This window comes from Pieris brassicae, chromosome 6 (genome assembly GCF_905147105.1).
Source record: "Pieris brassicae chromosome 6, ilPieBrab1.1, whole genome shotgun sequence".
NCBI classification, from domain to species: domain Eukaryota; kingdom Metazoa; phylum Arthropoda; class Insecta; order Lepidoptera; family Pieridae; genus Pieris; species Pieris brassicae.
Genome location: NC_059670.1, coordinates 8,694,098 through 8,708,281, shown reverse-complemented (window position 1 = coordinate 8,708,281; position 14,184 = coordinate 8,694,098). Strand labels below are relative to the sequence as shown.

The 14,184-nt window shown below is 35.5% G+C and overlaps 2 protein-coding genes across 4 annotated transcripts; one reads left to right on the top strand and one right to left on the bottom strand.

Annotated features, from left to right (window-relative positions):
• Positions 1-6,891: 6,891 nt before the first annotated feature.
• Positions 6,892-10,156, top strand: LOC123711280 (F-box only protein 21-like). 3 transcript variants are annotated; one of them, XM_045663781.1, is made up of 10 exons: positions 6,892-7,299; positions 7,374-7,505; positions 7,585-7,752; positions 7,909-8,110; positions 8,183-8,362; positions 8,451-8,752; positions 8,947-9,085; positions 9,336-9,425; positions 9,495-9,696; positions 9,789-10,156. In XM_045663781.1, the coding sequence occupies exons 1-10, from the start codon at positions 7,124-7,126 to the stop codon at positions 9,965-9,967; spliced, it is 1,770 nt and encodes a 589-aa protein (XP_045519737.1). In that variant the 5' UTR covers positions 6,892-7,123; the 3' UTR covers positions 9,968-10,156. The 3 variants fall into 3 exon arrangements, with proteins under 3 accessions (XP_045519737.1, XP_045519738.1, XP_045519739.1); XM_045663782.1 differs by having other exon boundaries at positions 6,893-7,299; positions 7,606-7,752; XM_045663783.1 differs by lacking the exon at positions 6,892-7,299 and having other exon boundaries at positions 7,467-7,505; positions 7,589-7,752.
• Positions 10,157-12,069: 1,913 nt separating this feature from the next.
• LOC123711281 (mpv17-like protein) lies at positions 12,070-13,313 on the bottom strand. Its single transcript, XM_045663784.1, has 4 exons — positions 13,039-13,313; positions 12,820-12,959; positions 12,612-12,743; positions 12,070-12,432 (listed from the first exon to the last, which is right to left on the bottom strand). The coding sequence occupies exons 1-4, from the start codon at positions 13,160-13,162 to the stop codon at positions 12,259-12,261; spliced, it is 570 nt and encodes a 189-aa protein (XP_045519740.1). The 5' UTR covers positions 13,163-13,313; the 3' UTR covers positions 12,070-12,258.
• Between the last annotated feature and the right edge of the window lie 871 nt (positions 13,314-14,184).

Below are 14,184 nucleotides of genomic sequence, written 5' to 3'. Positions count from 1 at the left end.
TTCAAATATTATAGACCTTATGAAAGGTGAAAATGGTGAAATTATAAATAAAATTACTTAGTACCTTATTAAAGCTTTACGTGAATTTTCAATTCTTCAAGTTGCTTTATATGAATTAAATCAACCGCGCGTCGGGAATCTTTCAGCTTATCTACCATACCATATGTGCTGAACCTGTGTTATAGCAATCAAAGGAACCAATAAGTGGCGTCGCCTTAGTAAAATATATTTAAGTACAGATACCGGCAAACTTCTTGAGCAGTAAACAAGGGAGTGGGGGAAAGTTTGCGCATCGTACACGAGCAAAAAAAGTGTCTATTTTATTTAACTGTAAAATACTTTAAACGTAGATAAATTTTAAAAATAGTTAGGTTTCATTTTTGTAGATTGTTAGTGTATATCAGATATTAATAATGATTGTGGAAAACATATTTAAATAATTTAATCATCATCTAAAAAAGATATTCCTTCCATTAGATCATAGCAGAGCTAGTGCTTGGTCTAGGTTCAGGGGAGATGGAGTTATCATGATCACCGTAAGCATAAATAACGAATTGGTCGGTACCTAAATCTACCACACGACCACTTTTCATGCACGCCAATGTATTTAGGAGGCAAAGGTACGTGGACGCTGAATACAAAATTGAAATTTTAATAATATAGTTTTAATAACAATGTATATATACAACGTAGAAAAAACATTATGTAACTTTTTTATAGTGCAAGAGTAATATGCAAAAGGTGTAATAATATTATATTCTCGTAACAGTAGAGGATGAGTGGTTCTCTCGGCAATGATGCTGCGGACGAGCTTGCGAGAAGAGGCTGTGGAATGCCGTATCCGCTCCTCCGCTGAACTCCAACATCAGCGATGGTCGCGAAGTGCGGACTGCAAACAGTCCAAAATAGCTCTGCCGCAAAGCAGTAAACTCGTAATTGACAAAGCGACTTCTAAGCTTAAATAGAACTAATCTCAACAATGACAGAGACAATTGCGTGCCACCGTCTACTTAATAAACGTCTTTTTGTCCTAGGCGCGACAGACAACTCCATGTGTAGAGGCTGTTTCAGCGCAGAGGAGTCAGTCACCCTCGTAGTCCTGGAATGAGAGGCTGTGGCTAAACAACGTGCAGAAATCCTCAAAGCAGTGAGGTCGCTCCGTGAAGCCTGTGAAGTGCCAAGGAAAGTTCTGTGCTTCTGGAAGGATCTAGGCTGGCTAAATTAGCCAGGACTTTACGAAAAATGGACCAATTATGGGTCTAAGTGTGGAAACTGAGTCCACCAACTTTAGACCTTACACCTTAAAGCAATCCATATTTCATTGTAAAAATTCGTCAAATCACAAAATATAACAAAACAAGTCAGCGACAATGCCCAAGCCCTTCTGGCGCTTCTAAAATTGTATGTACCTATCACACAAGTTTCCTAGAATCCAGCGGTCTAAATACCTATCTAAGATAAATGTAACTTTTCAATTTGATTAAATTGGGTGATATACCTAATAATTACGATTTTGTGATCTTAACACAAGATATAGTTGCATTCCTAGATGTAAAGCGGGCGCGGTGCGTGACTAGTTTTGAACTTAAGCTGTCGGTGACCGCTTCCAACAAGAGTTTTGTCATTTGCAATTTTTAAAATTTGTTATAATAGCATAACTTATGACAAATGACTCAATCTACTTTGTGTTGTATGTACGAGATTAGTTTATGTACTTATGACAATTATTATTTTAAGCTGTAAGAGTTTAGAATAAAATGCTCTTTTGGAACAAATATATATAATTGTTTTAGTAATAAACTTAAGATTAATACGCGCACATAAATGATCGGCACATGCGCTAGAAGGAATATTTTGGTCACGCTCACGGGGATAATTTGACTGAGGTCAAAAGGTAAGACAGTGATGCCAACTCCTACAAAATGTTCCCCCCTAGGATCAACTTCAAATACCCCTAAATATCGATCAAAAACCCCTAAAGTTTTTGTTGTACTCTTGATTTGAGAGGTAATTTCAAATATAAATTAAAAATACGGTGAAGTAGTAAAAAAATTATGTTGTATTTATGTGAGTACATTTTACATATTTATATTTGTTATTCAATGACCGAATAATATTAATGATAATAATGAGATGAAACGATTCTTATTTTTTATTTCTTAACTTTTCTTTCTTCGAATTCAGTTTTTCTTAACGTTTCTCGGTAGACATTTTTTTCATACATTATTTTTAAACCTGTTTGTACTTTTCTTTTGTATGTGTTCTGTTACAGTTAAACAAGACAGAATTATAATAAAAAACGAATTGCTTCAATGTCTCCTTTTTTTCCTTCTCTTATATTTCATCTAAGGCATCGAAAACGCAGCGCGATCTCGACCTGGATATCGTGCTGCCTTTTGCCGTTCTGAATTTTTTGAGCCAAGATACACAAGAATTTATCTTTAACATCGAGTAAGTCTCTTGCATCAATATTTTCTGCGATTGACTGAAACTCGTATCCAAAATACATAGCTGAAGTATGCATTAAATGATAATTAAGAGATACAATAGTAGTAGACTAGCACGTTGGCCATTAAGCCATTAATTCGTTCGGATAAAATTATTGTTTTTCGATATTTAAGCTGTAGCCAGGCTTGGAGTTTATATTTAGTTAAGCTTGTTGATTGCGTCCGAAGCTTAATATTGTTACGAAGACGGGTCGACTACAATGTTTCTAGGTTTTTCCACTACTTAGAGAACTTTTCAGCAGGCTGTAATATGATTTCTGACCGTTTCAGGAGAGGGTCAATCACATATTAGAAAATTGTAATTTCCATAATTATTACCCTAGTTTTCAGGAAGCTGAAACCTTTTTTCAGTCAGTTTCAGAACATGTGTAGTCGATTGGTGCAGTTTTCAGGAGACCCGTTTTCAGGCGTTTTCAGGCCTAGGTATACCCCTTTGATGGAGGAATATTCTAGACCGAACTTTCTAGGTGTGAGACAAGGAAGAAATGATACGAGAGAGAGAGAGAAGATCAGAACATTCTCGAAACTAGACTGAGCACTCTAGAACGCAGTACGACAAGGACGGAGCAACGTGCGAAAGAGACAAAGAGTGCGGACGTTCTAGAATTGTGCAATCGCTACTCAGTAGCAAGCCCGCCTAGAAAGTTCTCGAATATTGTTTAGAATTATTCCCAGGGATATATAAGCGAGCCGAAACGCGACTGTGTTTTTGTGTGTCATAAGTGCATTTCTGCAATTAATTTGTGCCCATAAATTCCTCATTGATTTATCAAGAAATAAACCTTTGAAGAAATCTACGGAATTTTCTATCCGATCCCCTAGCTCGTAACATTTTGGTGTCAGAAGTGGGATAGAAACATGCCAATTACTCCAAGGGAGAATCAAGAGGAGTTTGTGGCAGAGTCTCCAGCTGCGGAGGGAGTGCAGACAAGGGCGCAATCAGCACGTGACGCCGCCCGGCGACAAAGTTTCGATGCAAACCGCGGCATGGGTGAAAGTAACGATAGCAACATCCACTTTGCTCTGCGGCAAATGATGGAGGAACAGGCACGCCGTCAGGAAGAACAGGCACGGCAAATGATGGAAGAACAGGCACGCCGGCAAGAAGAACAGGCACGACAAATAATGGAAGACCAGGCACGCCGTCAAGAAGAACATACACGCCAAATGATGGAAGAACAGGCATGCCGTCAAGAAGAACAGGCACGACAAATAATGGAAGACCAGGCACGCCGTCAAGAAGAACATACACGCCAAATGATGGAAGAACAGGCTCAGACACGTCGCATGATAGAGGAGCAGGCACGACGTCAAGAGGAGCAGGCTCGCCGTATAGGAGAAAAACTTTGTGACCTGAAAATACAGGTAGATAAAAAGATCGAGAATTTGGAATCTAATATGGATTGTAAGCTATCCAAGCAGGATAAACGTATCCTTGGAATAGAAAATGAAATCCAATGCTTAAAGACCACTGGTGTTGTCACGACTGTAACACCACCTGGAAATCTGAAAGGGAGGCACCTTTGATGGTACATCTTCTTGGGGCGCGTACAAGCTGCAGTTTGAGACTGTAGCAGAGTCAAACGGGTGGACTGACGATCAAGCTGTTACCGCCCTTATTCTGGGACTGCAAGACGAAGCCCTCACCATATTAGATACCAAGAAAGGTAAGGTGACGTTGAAGCAACTGCTAGATGCCCTGGAATCACGGTACGGAGACACACATTTAGAGCACGTTTACAGGGCTCAATTGAAGGATAGAATACAACAGACAAATGAAAGTTTCCAAAAATGGGGACTTGAAATATAGAAGCTGGTAAGGAAGGCCTACGCATCCTCACCAGATATTGCAGACGAGATGTTGGTTCAAGCTTTTGTTGACGGTATTCGAGACCGTGAAATTCGAATGGCTGTGAACCTCGGTCACCATAAGGACCTGAAGGATGCTCTGGAGGTGGAGGCTATTCGGAAAGATCCTCGACCTTACCGTGTTAGGGCTGTCACGGAAAAAGCAAACTCGTGTCAACGTGGGCCAACCTGTTACACTTGTGGGGAAGTAGGGCACATGAGGTTTTCGTGCCCTAAGAAAGACTTCCGAGGTGATGTGAAGGTTAGACGTGGGAATACTTTAGTTATCGAAGGAGAAGTCAATGGCACTAAGTGTGATCTGACACTTGATACAGGAGCTTCACGAACAGTGATCAGATACCAGCTTTTGAAGACATTTTATAAAAGCGCTTCTAGAGGAATTGTACAGCTTGTTACGGCAACAGGTCAGCGCATAACCGACCGGGGAGAAGGTATCGCAACCTTCAAGATTGGTGGAAGTTTTACAGACACAAGGTTGTTCTTGCCGACATAGTAGATGACTGCATAATCGGATTAGACTTCATGAAGTATTATAAGTGTAAGATAGATCTGGAAAAAGGAATGTTCAAGTGTGGAGAGCAGGAAGTTTGTTTTAAAGGCAATTCTTCAAAAAGTGGTTATGACGCCTGTAGAGTAATCAATGTGGACGGACAGGCTAGTAATCAACAAGAGTGGAACGCAGTTCGAACAGTTCTGGATAACTATAAGGAAGCCCTGTCAATACTTCTATCAAACGCAGAGGGACAATTAAAGAAATTTTCTGACATGTTATCTACTCATGAAAGAGAGCTAACGAGTTCAGATGATGTGTCTCAAGGACCGTGCGATAACGTTAACGAAGAGGATGGAAGGGATAATGAACCAGTGAGGATACTAAGAACGGATACCATTAGTCCAGATTGGTGTGGTAAATTAATTCAGGAAGAGCAACATCAAGATTCTGACATTAAACCAATTCTGGACTGGATGAAATCTTCAGCTGTCAAGCCACAATGGAGTAAAGTTGCATCAACAAGTACCACTACTAAGAGTTACTGGGCTCAATGGGATAGTTTAGTTCTCCATAATGGGGTGTTATGTCGTAAATGGAAAAATGCTCAAGGCGATCATTTGCAGTTTGTTGTGCCAAGATTCAAGGTTCGCGACATATTAGAAATGTGTCATAGTGACTTGTCTAGTGGACATTTAGGAGTAAAACGGACTCTTATGAAGGTTAAGGAAATGTTTTATTGGATACATTATCATGCAGATGTAGATGACTGGATCAAGAAATGTAGAGCTTGTGCAGCTGTTAAGGATCCGCAGACTCGATCTCGATGGGAAAAGATAATGGCGTCCTATAAAGGAAGTAATGATGCTCGGGACGAGCATGTCTAAGGAGGGGGCAGTGTTACGAAGACGGGTCGACTACAATGTTTCTAGGTTTTTCCACTACTTAGAGAACTTTTCAGCATGCTGTAATATGATTTCTGACCGTTTCAGGAGAGGGTCAATCACATATTAGAAAATTGTAATTTCCATAATGTTACCCTAGTTTTCAGGAAGCTGAAACCTTTTTTCAGTCAGTTTCAGAACATGTGTAGTCGATTGGTGCAGTTTTCAGGAGACCCATCTTCAGGCGTTTTCAGGCCTAGGTATACCCCTTTGATGAAGGAATATTCTAGACCGAACTTTCTAGGTGTGAGACAAGGACGAAATGATACGAGAGAGAGAGAGAGAAGATCAGAACATTCTCGAAACTAGACTGAGCACTCTAGAACGCAGTACGACAAGGACGGAGCAACGTGCGAAAGAGACAAAGAGTGCGGACTTTCTAGAATTGTGCAATCGCTACTCAGTAGCAAGCCCGCCTAGAAAGTTCTCGAATATTGTTTAGAATTATTACCAGGGATATATAAGCGAGCCGAAACGCGACTAGTCGCCTTTAGTTTTGAATGCGATAACACGAGAGGAACACTGAAGCGATAAAGTGAATACAAGTGATAAAGTACAGTGTGAAGTGTGCATAAGTGAAGTAATTAGTGACTGTGTTTTTGTGTGTCATAAGTGCATTTCTGCAATTAATTTGTGCCCATAAATTCCTCATTGATTTATCAAGAAATAAACCTTTGAAGAAATCTACGGCATTTTCTATCCGATCCCCTAGCTCGTAACAATATAAATTGTATAGAACCGTGTGCTTATAGAGAAAAAAATATTGAATAAAGTACCCCCTAAAAACCACTGAATATCTTGTTTCCCCCTAAATTTGGGGGGAAAACCCCTAATTTAGCATCACTGTATGTGGACTGTAGAGTAGGGAAGGGGATGGCCCGTGCGGCGTATTATGTCTACTATAACGATATTTCCTTTCTTTTCGCAGAATTCAGCAATGTCTCTTTACTTGTAAATATTATCAATGGAAACTATGCAATGAATTTTATCTACATACAAGTTGTATGTTTTGTGACCAAACCTACGAGCCCCCAGCCCAGGTAAGACTGTACACTGTCAAATGTCACTTCACTCTTCAGTACAGACTTCAGAAGCTGAACTTACCTGGGCGTGTCATCTAAGTCGTATTAAATTATATTCTTGACGGAAGGTGTATTAATAATAAAAAATAGAACAAATAATAATATTATTTATTAACCTTGGTGAAGTGTATATTGTCGCCTATTATAGCGATAAATGCAACATTTGGCGACTGTTTAAGCGTGAATTGATATGATTTTTTAAGTGGATTCTTACTAGTATTCTTTTCAACAATGGATAAAGACTCCAAAAAGATATGGTCAATTACAGATTTACCAGATGAGCTAATTGCTATGGTGTTGCATAAAAGCAAATACAATGATATCATTGCGTTTGGAATAACGTGCAAAAGGTTCTCTGATGTGGTTTTTAATAACCAACATCTTTGGAAAACAAAGTGCTTGGAAGTGTTCGTAATTTTTTATTTTTTACAACATCGACAATTTTGAGAAGGCTTTTCTAATAGCGCCATTTTATTTATAGATTGCCTCATCCAATTATTAAAACAATCATAAAATATTCTAATGGCAACTGGTTTAATCAACTTAAGGAATTTATTGATTTGAAGAATAACATTATCACAGAACTGCTTGCTTTATCACCAAAATTTTACTGGTTAGTACATTATATAAAGCTATAGTATATATGGAACCTTTACTATTTCAATGTTATTAAGGCAGTAAGCAAATTTAAGTCAGGGGTTTTTTTTCTTCAGGAGAATGAATCAATTGACAATAGAAGACTCTTTAAAATTCTTTACGATTGCCACTAAAGATGAATTGAGTTATTATTATACAGTGCATGTTTTGCAGAAAGTTATAGAAAATGCAATAAAGAATCTTAACCAAAATATTTGTGAAAAGTAAGTAATTAGTAGTAGTAGTATTTACTTACTAATACTAGTATAGTACTAATATTAGTAAGTAGTAAACATACAATATTACTAATATTTATATGTTTACACATTTTATAATAACATCTTTATTATAACAGTTTTTTACAAATGTTTTCTACCTAGGCCGCATACTTTAACAGAACAACACTATGCAAAAGTTGTGCTCCGCTATTTGATGCATACATATCTTGGTATTAAGTGGGCTAGACTACAAACAGCACAAACATTTAATGGTCCACCAATTTACCCAGAACTTGTACTTAATTTTTGTGTTCAATGGATTGATCCAGCCCATTATTACTCGGATGAAAGGATTGCTGATGTGGTTAGTGGTGCTTAATTATTTTTGTGATTTTAACCAATTTGTGTATTAAGACAAAAGAAATCTCTGTTTCAGCTAAATGAAGTTGTAGAAAATGTTAAGGATGTGATTCATCATTGTAAAAAAAGTCCTCAAGTTGAGAAAAAAAAAATCACAGGGCGTGAAATACTATCTGCTGTGTCACAAGTTTTATATGGCCAAAAGCATATTGCAATAACATCAGCTGCTAACCTGGATACATTAAATATTGTTAAGGTTGTTAAAGCGTCTTAAGTTTTTTTTCCAAAAAATAAAGTTATGAGCTTATAAATTATATCAAATATATAAAATGCCTTTATTACAGGTGTTGAGTAAAAAGTGTGGACATGCTGTTGCCTTGGCAGCTATATATCATGCAGTTGCAAGAAAATGTGGGGTAAATGTTAACTTGATTGCATTTCCAAATCACCTGTTTCTGGAATGGGTAGATGACTTGAGTCCTAATAAACTATATACAATTAGCTTGGATACTGGAGAGCTCAAGCCAAAACGGCAATGTCCATTTTCACAAGTCAATGAACACACCAGTTATTCCTACTGCTCTCGCTCATTCTTGAAGTACATTTATTCTAATTATTTAGTTACAATGGGAGCAATTCGAAACTGGTAAGCATAAATATTAGTTCTCCAATTTATGTTAAGAGTCAATAATGAATGTCATGGTCAGCAAGGAAACATCTGGAGTGGAAGATGACTCCACCAGTTTCTTTCCAGTGCCTTTCTTATAACATAATACATAAACTATATACAGTTTTGATGACAATTCAGTCTTTGACTTGGTTGGTACATTTTTTTTTCAGGAATGTACAAAATTGTCTACACTTATTAAACTTTTTGGGTGCAAGCGACAGTTATCAAAATCCCTACAAAAATCTATTTGCTTATCTAATTGAGACTCCTGAAATAAGTGCTCCAGACAGACCATTGAATATTTTATATGTAAGTTAGTTTATCAATCAGCCTTTATTTTATTCCATTTCAGACCCTTATTTTAAATTGGTTTTATCTTATTAAATTTAAAGATAAAACAAATTTAAAATTATTCAGTTCATCAAAAAATATATTTGATGAATATTATTATACAGAGACTGTCTACTGGGTTTATTCTAATATTATAAATAAAATAAGTTTGAAACTGTGATAATCACTGAATGGATAAATATAATAAATGATAACAACTTCTTTACAGTTGGAACCTTTCTACCGGGAAATAATTTTATCTTTGACATCATTAAATGCAGGATGTATCTCAGAGTCAGTAAATCCAAGAGAAGGAAATGTAAGAAATTTACTATAACTATATAAACATACACATAACTGTTGAAATAATTAATTTTGCTTATTTCAGTTAAAATCAAAGAAACACAACAAAAATGTGCTTTATGCTGTAGGAATGATTTGCTATCATAAAAAATATCAATACACTTGTATAATCCGTGATTGGGATTTAAATGGAGATCACTTGGAAATTCCAGTTGATAATGTTAGCCGTTATCAGCCTTTCTACAGTGTAACAGCAGCTGATCACTCAGAGAGATATGTGGCACAAGGTTAAATTAATTTAAATTATTATTGTTTCAATTCATTAAATAGCACTGCAAGCCTGATCGTAAATTAATTTATGTTCTTATTTTTATTACAGAGAATCTTATTAATCTGCCACATCCAAGTCGTCTTTATCATTTAGAAGATCAGATTTCAAAAGATTTTTGTCACTTTGATGGTTTCGCATATGTGTTAAATTACGAAAAGAGGATTCAATATCCAGATGAAGCACTTATTATTGAAATGTACCGTAATAATTCATTTACTAGAGCATAATTATTATTGTAGCTTTATAAAAATATGTTCATCTTAAATAATGTTATCTGTGTATTATGCAGCAGCTACATTTCCTATGTATTATACAATTTACAAAAAATTATATAAAAAAAAATTCTTCAAACGGGATCTCCAATAAAATAACCTTAGAATAAGTACCTAGTCATATAATAAATTTTATAATATGTTTAGATTTGTTTTTATTATTAACTCAAATAAAAACATGGCCTAAGTTTAAAATATAGGCAGCGGCACGTAAGTCTAGCGCTGGCCGATATGTGGAGGGGATTGCTGCGCATGTGTACTGTCGCGCACGCAATACATTATATGCCACTTTGATTAATGATTACCTAAATAACGATATTAAGGTGAACGAAATGTGAAGGATAGCTGCTGCGCATGATTACTGTCGCGCATGTAAGTAATATTACCTATCTATAAAATATAATAAGACCGTAAAAAAGTGTCTGTACATAGAACGTATTTCCAAAAAAGACCTAAGATATTTTAACAAGTTTATGGGATTTAGAAAAATAAAAACATTATCTTTTAATTTGTAACCTTTTATTAATCTGAATCAGAGAACGGTATCACGCCTTCAATGGTCTCGCGACAAGACGACAATGATCACTCTTTGCATATTGCTCTTCTATATCCTTCACCTTTTTACACAACTTTTGCCAATCCCATGTACCCATTAGTAAAACCTTTTGCTTGTATTAGGTCTATACATTTACTGACACTCCATTTTATATTTTTGCTGCCTACATATTGTTTAATATCCGACCATGCCATTTCAATTCGATTTAGGTCGGGGTGGTATGGTGGTAGTCTCAGGACCTGATGACCTGGTTCAGCTAGGATTCGATCAATCGAAAATGTTTTAAATTTATCTTTGTTGATCTTTATTAAATTGTAAAACTGAGGTTTCAAATGTGTTTCCTCGTACTGTATACCTTTTTCAGTGAGCCAGGCCTGCATGTCAGCTTTTTTAGAATTAGAGATTGGTGCGCGATCCCACTGCTTATTATGATAGGACGCGTTGTCGACTACCACGACGGAACTGGGTTGTAGGTTGGGCATTAATTGGATTCGGAGCCATTTTTCGTAGTTTTCAAAATTCATATTGTCGTGGTAGTCGCCTGATTTGGTACCAGCTTTAAAAGTCAGCAACGCATTAGGAATAAACCCAGTATCAGACCCTGCGTGGACAATGACAACTCGCTGTCCTTTCGAAATAGGTTTCTAAAGCCCCTTAGTAGTACCATCGGTCTAGGCTTTTGAAGAAGAGTGCGATGAATCTACGTAAGATTCGTCTGTATAAACAATAGGCTTTCCCTCTTGGCGATATTGCTTTATTTTCCTTAAATATTCGATACGTTGCAAACGTATATTAAGTCTCAATCAGCACTTTCCGGTTGTTTTCGGTGTTTTTCCACCGAAATCCCAAACTCTTAACTATTCGCCGAAGACTTCGTTCTGAACCTTTGAAATTTATGTCATCTCGTAGCTGCTTTTTAAGCTTTCCGATGGTAGGAAGTTCATTATTTGTCTTGTGAAAGTTATGAATGGTTCTCTTTATTACTCCTTGGTCGAAGTTATCAATATTTGTGACCGGTTTTGTTCTGGAACGTTTTTGCCAGGTGTTCTGAACACTGTGATCAAATCAGAACTTTTGGCTTCATTGGAGATGTTTCTTACCGTTGCAATTTACGTTTTTGTTGACTCTGCTGTCCTTTTTTGGATTTTACCTAATTCACTGATTATACTATTAAATTTTATTAAGTTTCCTGCCTTAATGATTTCGGCAGTTTGTTTTATCTGGCTCAAATTTATAATGTTGCTGTCCGAATGACTGATCAAAGTATTTGTAGCTGCGTCAAACTCACTTTGGATTTGTTTCAAAGAATCAATTAATTCGTTAGATTTCCTTTTTAAAAAACAATTCAAATTCAAAGACTGATGCTGATAATAAAACGGCAAAACATGAACAATAACAATATTTATTTGTTAAATCATTAACTATGATAAATAACAAAGTAAGTCGATTATATGTATATTAAAGAGATGGAATGACTTTGTATAATTTAATAATGATGAATACCTGTAACCTAAATGTATTTTAATACTTATATTTCGTAATACTTTTACTATTTACAATTTGACTTTATTAAAATATCACTCATGAAATTATAAAATATAACTAATAAATAAAATTATAGTACTATGTACTGACATTTTATGTCAAAATTTACTAAAAAATTGGCTAATATTATCTTAACTATCTGCCATTAAACAGATCTATGTTTAAATCTTTGAGGCAAATTTTCTTTATCTAAATGTTTCATATAAGCTAAGAAACATGTCCATATAAGACTACAAACACTTATGAAAGGAACTCTGTTTGCTGGGGGAATTAGCCAGAAGTTTGTCACTGCTACAATAGGCCACACCGAGGCTCCTACCTGTAAACATTACTTGTCTTAACATTTATTTTATAATTGTAAAAGTAAATAATTATCTGTCATTTTACCAACACTGAATTATCAATTTAAGTTTTTTGAGACCATAATTAAAAATAATATTTTTCATACCTTACACAATTTCCAAATATAAACAGTAGAAACACCATTAAATTAATTACCTTATATGTGGGCCAAAACTTTGCTTTAACTTCTGCAACTGCATCTTCCACTGATTTACCTTCTAATAAGCTCATTCCAAAGTAAAAGCTACACATAGCAAATGGTGTGTAGGTTATTGTTTCAATACAAGTCTACAAGAAAAAGTTTTAATATTAGGCCACTAAATTTTATATAATATGAATGCCTGATATAATACAGATATAACACCTTTATCACAGCAGACTTCAATGTACTCCCTGGCCACACAGCACTTGCAATTGAAAACCAAATATACAAGGTAGGAGCAACATAGCATGATCCATAAAATCCAAAACGAGCACACCTCCACCAATCATAGGAATGGTCTTCTGAAATATTAATTAAACAATTATATGTAGTTTATATAGTTGCTTAGATATGACCTTACATCTTTTAATATTATATTACCAAAACTCCTTCCTTCGAAAGTTTGTTGAATTAAACTTGAAATAGGCCATATCACTCCATAAGAAGCCATTCCCCTTAAAAGAGGATGCTTAATATTTTTCACAAATTTACTCAGATAACTCATTATACCATCAGAATTTTCAAAACTTGTAAATCTATTTTTGTCAAGGATACGTCGCAATTCATTATTTTAGTTGATATTGTGCCAGGTTTTAAAAAAGTATATTTTTTTGATTCATATAAATGTCTCATATAAAATAGTAAAATATAAGGATGAAATTCCACGTAATACAAAATATATTTCTTTTTTGTCATAAATTCTTCATTATTTCTATAATTTAAGATTTATATACATAACCTTAAAAAAATTTATCGTACCACAGACCAAGTAGAGGTATCAACTATCGGGTAATGGCTAATGCTGTATCGTCTATTAAGTTCTGTTTATTGCTTGATAAACTAGTTTGTAGTTTAAAAATTACTATTAGTCCGGTCATTTTAGACATAAAAATAGTGATCAAATAAAGAAAATTCCGACAGAGCCAAATCTTCGTAGAGACCTTAGGTTTACCACAAGGAATAAAGTGTCAAAAGTCCCCATCAGTCCCATGTGAGCTTAGGGACTTATTCGGGGCCCAAGGTAAAAATTTTAGGTTTTTTGGATTTTTCTCGAAAACGGTAAGTTTTATCGAAAAAGTACCTATAGTAAGTAAGTTGTAGATCTTAAAATTCTCTATAAAAATGGTCCCTATAATTTTTTCTCTAAGACCCACTATTTCCCAGATATTACGCTTGTAAGAATCACGTTCTACATAATATGCACACATTTCCACACCACCTGTGAGGTAGTGTACTCGGCGCGTTTTTTTTAATGTGGTATCCCCGGTAGGCCTATTCCACGAACCTTTATGACGTTATTTTCAGGAACAATAATTATTTAATAGTATGAAGATTATTGATATGGGTTACTGAGTTTAACTGTCGTTCTAACTTTTTTTTATTACTTTAATCTGACTCATACTCTTCATATTCAACTTCAACAATCATGTTTTCTTCAATTTCTTCTTGTTCTTCTTCTTCTCCTTCCTGTTGATGAACGCTTAGAAATTGTTCAAATGAAGATGAATCAGTTGTCTCTTCATCAAA

Excerpts from the sequence above, each read along its gene's own strand:
- LOC123711281 (XM_045663784.1), bottom strand. The coding sequence starts at position 13,162 with ATGAGTTATCTGAGTAAATTTGTGAAAAATATTAAGCATCCTCTTTTA. Across the intron at positions 12,960-13,038 it reads TTTCGAAGGAAGGAGTTTTG|AAGACCATTCCTATGATTGG; the intron begins GTAATATAATAT and ends TTAATATTTCAG. Across the intron at positions 12,744-12,819 it reads TGAAGTCTGCTGTGATAAAG|ACTTGTATTGAAACAATAAC; the intron begins GTGTTATATCTG and ends TTTTTCTTGTAG.
- LOC123711280 (XM_045663781.1), top strand. The coding sequence starts at position 7,124 with ATGGATAAAGACTCCAAAAAGATATGGTCAATTACAGATTTACCAGAT. Across the intron at positions 7,300-7,373 it reads AAAACAAAGTGCTTGGAAGT|ATTGCCTCATCCAATTATTA; the intron begins GTTCGTAATTTT and ends TTTTATTTATAG. Across the intron at positions 7,753-7,908 it reads AACCAAAATATTTGTGAAAA|GCCGCATACTTTAACAGAAC; the intron begins GTAAGTAATTAG and ends TTTTCTACCTAG.